The 8215-nt window shown below is 37.6% G+C and overlaps 1 protein-coding gene across 1 annotated transcript; it reads right to left on the bottom strand.

The window, feature by feature from the left end:
- Positions 1–1478: 1478 nt before the first annotated feature.
- LOC149821089 (abscisic acid receptor PYL4-like) lies at positions 1479–2372 on the bottom strand. The gene has a single exon (XM_089983197.1). It carries the CDS (start codon positions 2277–2279, stop codon positions 1620–1622), a length of 660 nt encoding a protein of 219 aa, XP_089839323.1. The 5' UTR covers positions 2280–2372; the 3' UTR covers positions 1479–1619.
- Between the last annotated feature and the right edge of the window lie 5843 nt (positions 2373–8215).

Below are 8215 nucleotides of genomic sequence, written 5' to 3'. Positions count from 1 at the left end.
ATGAGTTCATTTGTTTGCAAAGAATACGTGGGATCTGACCCCTGATACAGAGTTGTCAGAACTTCTGCAAAAGAACATGGAGCTACCAACTGTAGAGTATACTTTTGAATCTTCTCTTGTTGATTTAATATATGATAGATCCTCAGCTGCACGACAAAGGGTGGTCCGACAACAGACGATGATAAAAGGTGCTCCGACAACAGACGATGGCAAATGGTGCTCCCACAACAGCAGACGACGGCAAAGGGTGCTCCTCTAGAGGTGTAAGGGTGATCTGAAACGGAAAGGGCGACATATTTCGAGGTTGAGACTCTTCAAGTGGAAGTGTTTACTGCTTAGAGCAAAAACAAAAGGTTATCCTCCATTTTATGGTTGGAGGACATTTTGGTACATTACTCAAAGCATCGTTTCATTGCGCTAATGGTGGGAAAGGATAATTAAGTCTTTGCAAACGCACCAGACTTCGATGCTAAGTGATGCAGACACACATGGGGAAATGAGCCCCATGTGCTTACATACATGGCGCTCATTCAGACCCGTGAACACACACCTACGTGTTACGGGGGAAACATAGAACCTGCTTCGCCTTTTAAGGTGTTCATCCCCAAACACAGAACCACGTTCTCCTAGCTTGAATATACCAAAACTCAACTGTCTTCCAAATGACAGAAAAGAGAAATCCCCACCATTTTTTGGTGGTTTCGTTTCCACCTAGGATGTATAAACTGCAGCAAGACATGTTCCTCGTACGGGTCACCACATACTTATGAATAATTGAAGGAAACAAGAAAGCTACGTATCTATTAATGTACATAACTACAATGCAACTTGATCTAGCGTATGTCCTACATAACACATGGTGTGTACCCGCATACCACTAACTAATTGATGCTTACAAGGGCTTCACTCATTGGGTGGGGCGACCTGTGAAAGTCACAGTCCAAGGAACGTCCTAAGTTCAAACCCCATGGGTGTGCATCCTTCACGGTGGGGGAAGCTGGGTGTACTCTCTGGTGGGAAAGGGTGACTTTGGGTTTTTAGATCAAGGAGCTAGAAGTAGCACTAGCCAGTAAGGTGATTTTCCTTGATCATTCAACGATTAATTAGTTAATTAACACAAAAAAGAGAATGTTACAGCCTATAATGCATAGGTTTGTGGTTGAATTGAAATTTATAGAACAAGATATACTGGTACTATTATCCCTTTTGACAATGAACAGAAAGAAAACATACAAAGAAAAGTACTGATATTCGTGTGGCCCACAGTTATGTGATGGAACGGGAATTCGTACATGTATTTGCGCGCATATTCATACCATCACATGGTTAAGCACAAACAAAGTGAGAAATAGAAAAAACCAACTTGACATTATTTATGAAGAAGCCATGGTCAGAATGAATGAACAAAACCAAGAGATTGAAAAGAAGAAAGAACAACCAAGAAAGAAGAAACCCTGATATTCTGTTCACAACCAACAAACTGGAAGGATGAGTTTTTATTTCATTTCAGGAATTATAAGAAGGAAAACAAAAAAAAAAAAGAAATCTAACCAAGAAAAAAAGAAAAGAAGACAAAATATTTCTACAACTGTGGAAGTTCTAGGACTTCAGCAACCGTTTCATGAGCAGCACCGTTTGCTTAGATTTTCTGTTATATAAGCAAGAGATTGAAGGTTGCATCTCACGATGGTGTCCACAAAAATACACGTATCCTCCTTCGTGTTGCCGGGCGGCACGTCGACGACGTACGACTCGACGACGGCGGTTCCGGAAGCGTCCGGCGAGTCGCCGGAGGGGAGCGGATGCAGGGAGGTGACGGATCTGTAATTGGTGAGACGGTGGTCGCCGCCGACGACGCTGAAGCTAATGATGCGGCGCTCGTCGTCGAGGACCTCGAGGCGCTCGGTGGAGGAAGCGGCGGGCAGGCCGGAGATGACGCGCACCTCCCTGAGGCTGCCGACGATGATGGCGTTGCCGCTGGTGAGGGAGCAGCTGCGGATGAAGTGCTTGTAGGCCTGGGGCTTGTCGAAGCGCCTCACCACCGACCAGACGACGTCCACGGGCGCCCTGATGGTCTGAACAACTGTGGAGCAGCACTGGTTCGGGGAGACCTCGTGGGCATGGTAGCGAGAGAGGGCGTCTGAGAGGAAGGGGAAGGGTGGTGGTGGTGGCTGCTGATTGGTGTTTTCGTGGTGGTGATGGAGCTGTTGTTGTTGGTGTGAGGGGACGTGCCATGTGTGAGGAGAGGCCAAGAAATGGCTTTTCTTTTGGCATATCATCTTGCTCTCTTTGTGTTTGGGTTTTTTTCTTCAGGGAGAGAAGGGAGAAGCGGGGGAAGATCCCTTTGAAAGAAGGGCTGGTACAAAATGGAATTGGAGGGCTGTTGAGAAATGGAGGATGTGGATCACCTTGTATTTATAATATACTCTCCATAAGTGCTTATTTTAAAAGTAATCGGTGGGGGAGATGGAGTTTAAAAAATCCAGCCTATTATTTCTTTCTACTCACTTTCTATCAAGTGGTTCGTGCCAATGACACCACGCCTGTTGATTGCCTTCTTAAGCCCCTTTGGACAAAGGGGGATTGAGATTGCAAAGACCCTCATGCCAAACGCAATCTTACGACAATGCCCCTCATCCATTTTCTTGTTCACAATTTTTTGTCTTTTCTTGAAAAATGATTCCTTAATACAGTCGACTCTTGGAAAAACAAGTTCTGGCAGTTTGTTACCACTTACTAAAGATGCGAAGCTTTCTTAAAAAAATGTTTGGCAACAGGTCGGGTTTAACCAGACCCAACCCGGACCAAACCATATAGGGTCTGGGTACGGTGACAAATAAGAAGACCCCAGATCTGAAGGTCCTATTAATACATAAATGGACCCGGGTATAGTTTGTGAAATTTTATACCAGACCCAGGCCTGACCCGAGTATTGATTAAGACCTGCAATTTTTTAAATATAAAAATGATAAAAAATTTTATTTTATCGCGTATAGTCCAACTCTGATTCATGTAGTTCTTATCGGATCTGGGTATATATGGTTTTTCTTATAGTAGATCCGATTAGAACCTTGTCCGGGCCTGATACCATACCCAAAAATCTGATCCAAGATTGGTTTCACCTGGGTGCAAACCAAACCCGACCCGTTGCACCGCTACCTTAAGCTTCTATGTAATTTCCACACATACACACATATATGTATATATAAAAATATATTTGGCACCCTGGTTTATAACCCTCTAATCAGGGGCGTAGCTAGGGGGGGGGCAGGACTGGGCTGTAGCCCAGTCCTGCCTCCCCAAACAGTTAAATTTTTTTTTTAAAAGCCCAGTCCTAGCCTTGCCCTGATTCCATATGAAATAGACTTTTATCCATTTTTTAGCCCAGCCCTTACTGCAGCAAATAGTTTGATTTGTCCATATGAAATAGATTTTTATTAATAATTGTAGCCATTTTTTATTTTATCTAAAAAAAAAAATTTTTCGGGGGCGCTGCCCCCAAACCCCCTACTATCACACAAATATTTTTTTCTTTCTACACCCCTGTTTGCCCCCCCCTCACATGAATCCTAGCTACGCCCCTGCCTCTAATTGAAACTCATAGTGGCAGGCTGTTTTGATCAAATCATCCAACCCCAAGAATGTGTTAGGTATAGTCAAAATAATGAGAATTGACTCTTTGGTTGTATTTTTTTCAACATAGAAAATACGATTTTATGAGGGTTGAAAATTTAGTACATTGCATGCTGTTGATTTTTCAGCCACTGCAAAATCTTACATACAAATTGGAATATTATGATCCAAGACTTCTAATAACCCAAACATGTTAATCACGTATGGAGAGTCAAATTTGCAAAGAAAAATATATAAAATATTACAGTTTCTTACTAGGGGTTAGGCATGAGGGTAGCAAATATTAAACCTATATGTGTGTGTTGTGTGATAAATATTTGATGCAGTCATAATTTGTCCATGCAATCTAGTATAAAATGCTATTTTTTAAACTTTCTTCACATATTGTATGGATTTTACTTTACATATGTGAGCTTTGTTTAGTAGAAAGCAGGTTCCAAATCATGTGTTTGCAACATGCATGTATGTTTTTCAAGGGCTTTAAAAATCAACAGTCCACAATGTGCCAAAATTTGATAAATCAAAAATTATATTTTTACATTGAGAAAATATGATCCAAGGTGTATATAAGTTTCAAGAAAGCATGTTGAACACGTCTATGAGGCCAAATTGAGTGGATACAACTTGCACCTATAATTTTCCAACTATCTCGATTATCATATTGTGGGCACTAGCAATATTTATTCATATATATAATGCATCTAGATTGATAGCTACATTATCTTAGTTGAGGGTATTAGAAATCGTAATTTTATTTAAATTGGTTCTAGTTTAAGGACGAGACATGAAAATCTGTTTTTTGAATTTCAAGTTTTAAACCAATCAAGCTGCTGTTTAGAAGGTGGCCTTTGTTACCTTATCTTTGGAAACTATATGTTAAAGGTTTAGATATCACTGTAAGAAGAGCTTGTGTTTCTTTTTTCTTCTTTTACTTGGGAATTGTAGAAGTTTTCCATAGGGCTGCCCATTTTATAGAACCTTATAAGATGGCCTGCTATTCAGCAAACCTGTGCCGTTGATCTTCCAGAGATTGATGGTCAGATAAGGTGTGATAAACAAAAAAAAATGTGGACTCTGTCCCTCATTCTAATCATTATCTTATTCATTATTTTGCAAGCATGAAAATGTTGCTCGCAGACGGAAATTAAGAAAAAAAGAAAAAGGAGTGAGTCCTAACAAAAGAGGCATGTCCAAAACTTATTTGAAATGTAACTAAACAGATTACTAGCTAAATTCTAAGATTAGTTATAAAATTTTCAAAGAACCAGACACTACACATTTAATTAAGAAATTTAATTACCAGCTGAATATTTTAAAGACTATGTAATTTCCACCAAGTAATATGCTAAATATCAAAATTTAGGTCTGAAGTCATTGTCAGAGGATGCTTGGATGCACCCACTTATTCCAAGAAAATTGAGATAAGATGTTGAGAACTTGAGAACTAAAACCAGATATTCACTAAAATCCAAGACTTAGTTACATGATTCATGGATCAACTAATTATTCCAATTAAAGCAATATATATATATATATATATATATATATATAGAGAGAGAGAGAGAGAGAGAGAGAGAAATTTGTTTAAACTAAATCTATAAAACCAAAATAATATAAGATGAAGTCTAAACCCGAAGGTGTTTAGGTATAGGTGGAGTTTATTGTATTTTTATGGATAACAGAGTGCATCTAAAGTCTAAACCAGCCCCAAGGGGGGTTGAGGGTGGAGCCTTGGCTGCTAGACGGGCAGTCAAGCTAATGGTTAGCATAGGCCCCGGGGCAGGGGTCCCAGCCTCGGACTTTTACGCTGCTGGCACGACGAGGCAGCACAACCAGGTCTTCGTGCCAAGTGCGGTTTATTCGGGTTATAAGTCCGAAAATAAATTCTGAAGTCTAAACCTCATGTTCATTGGTTCACCTGTTTATCAAGATAATTAGTTACCTGGATAAATATGGAACAGAAAATGCAATTTTTGGTGGACTAAAACTTGGATGAAAATGCATTAGCATGTAAATAATTGAGATTAATGAACGATCAGCGGGGCATCATTATGGTAAGTTGGATCCTGCAAGAGATTTCTTTTTTTGACAGAATGGTGGATAAGTGATTTTGGTCCAATGTGGGTGGCATTGTCACTAGGCAACAAAAAAAACCGAGCAATTGGGAGATCCACTTGCAGGAAGCGTATGCCCACGGATAAGATAAGCATTGGTGGGTAGAGGGAAGATTAAAAAAAATAAAGGTGGTAATGGACAAATCTAAGGCCAATTTGCCCCTTATTTATCTATTAATTTATTTGTCTAGTTATTTGACCATTGAGAACAGTAGAAGACAACTTCTAGAGGAAGGGACAATTAATTTAGCTGGTTCTAGAACCCAAATTGTTTCCCGTTTTAAAAAACAAAAAAGATAAAAAAGAAAAGAAAAAAGCTAACAAGGTCTTTTTGTGAATGACACCAAGTTGAAAAAACTTTAATGAGTTTGAAATCCCACGAGTGCGCATTCATTTGTCACGAGGTCAAAAGCTGGGCGGACTCTTTCTTGTTTAGAAGATTTTCTTTCTTGGTCAGAAGATTTTACATCAATGAGCTGGCGAATAAGTATTTTTTTTATAGTTATTAAATGAAAAAAATTAAACCCAATAAAAAGTTGTAAAAATATCATTAATTAATTAGCTTCTATGTCACAAGCGTGATGGGTTGGGCTACTAAGTTTGAAAATCTTTTGGAAAAATAGAACACAAAGACATGACTTTTTTAATTTTAACTAATTTTTTGAATTTTAATGTAAAATTATTTTTTAAATAATATTTGAAAACATTAAAAATACTAAAATAATATTAAAATATTGTTCATACATTTTGGTGTCAATGTTGCGTATCTGCTCGTGTCACAAAGGACACTGGACCAAAATAGCATCTACTTGTGACATAGATTAGCTTGTAATTTTGAGATTCCTTGAGATAATCATACAAGTAATGTTTAAGGCTTAGGGTTTGGGGTTTGCCTAGCCTTGCCTTCCCGTGAGTCATATTATTTTAGCGATGAGAGAGAGCAATGTATGTGATTGTACGAGTCACAATCTCATAAAATCCCCAAGTTGGTTTCTCTCTTTATATATATATATATATATATATATATATATATATATATATATATATATATATATATATATATAGAGAGAGAGAGAGAGAGAGAGAGAGATAGAGAGAGAGAGAGAGACTGCTAACCACTTTTTCATCTAACTGCCATGCAAACCGGGGTTGGGAAGGGTTTTTCACGTTTTTCTTAAATTTGACCGTACAGATGCATTATACATGCTTGATTATATATATATATATATATATATATATATATATATATATATATATATATATATATATATATATATATATAGAGAGAGAGAGAGAGAGAGAGAGAGAGAGTAATGATTCGTGCTAAACCACATTGGTGCAAAATTGGATCTTAAGTGTGTTGACCATCAATCGCATGCGTTGTGGATATGGTCAATGTATAAAAAACATAAAAATTGCATCAAAAACATGATGTTTTGGTCCAAAAGATCTTTAGTGGCTCATTAAAAGCATAAGTAAAGATCCCTGACTTTTATTTGAAACCTCAAAAATTTATGAAAATTATAAATCATTATTTTTTTAATCTTATAAAAACCTAGTAAAACTGACGATCCCAAGCAATCTGGTACCATTTGATAGGATCGATGGAGTTGGGTAGCTTTCCACTGCTCTCTCTCTCTCTCTAGAGAGAGAGAGAGAGAGAGAGATACTAAATGAAATATGCTAAAATAAAACGTGCCAAATGAGTTTTTTTAGGTTTTTTGTTTTATTTTTAAATTCTAACGGTACAAATGTGATCTATGTACTTGATTTTATAGGGATGGGCTCTTGAAGTGTTCGATTCTAACACCTGGGTGGGTTTTTATAACATTTGAAAAATCAATGGTCCAAAATCTTTATAAATTTTTGAGACTCCAAATATCATTTTTTTTTCATCGAAAACACTTGATCCAGCTGTGGATTCTTCGTAAATCGACCATGCCCAACACTGGGAAAACAAAAACTGGAATAGCAGAAAAACCCATTTTGCACGTTTCCTTTAGCATAAAAAAGATTAGGTTAGATCTAGTAGTGTTTTTTTTATAGGCCAGTAGTGCTTATATCTGAACCGAATCCAATTCGTTTATACCAACAGCTTGAGCTGATCACAAACTAGCTCATTTGAAAGAAAGTGTTTTGCAAAGGACAAAGAAAGTGCACTCAAAGAATTTTTTGTACAAGAATGATAAACTCTCGGCATCTTCTAATTAAGTCATGCTTGGTCTTTAATTTATTTACACATTGTTGTATGATGCATTGTAGAGAAGGCATGTGTATTCTAAATACGCCCAACTTTGATGAACAACCCTTGTTCAAGCTTGGTCTCATTAAGAGTGAATAGAAGCTTATTTTATTTTATGAGTCCGAACGAGTTTATGAGTCTACCAAATATCTTTACGAGTGACTTGGTTTATTTTTTAGGTTTGATTATATTTAAAGTTCTATGTTTTTTCCTAAAGTCTAACTTG

Source organism: Nuphar pumila, chromosome 12 (genome assembly GCF_984573655.1).
Source record: "Nuphar pumila chromosome 12, dmNupPumi1.hap1.1, whole genome shotgun sequence".
Lineage (NCBI taxonomy): Eukaryota > Viridiplantae > Streptophyta > Magnoliopsida > Nymphaeales > Nymphaeaceae > Nuphar > Nuphar pumila.
The sequence above is the reverse complement of the archived record's forward strand: the minus strand, read 5'-3'. Positions and strand labels throughout refer to the sequence as shown.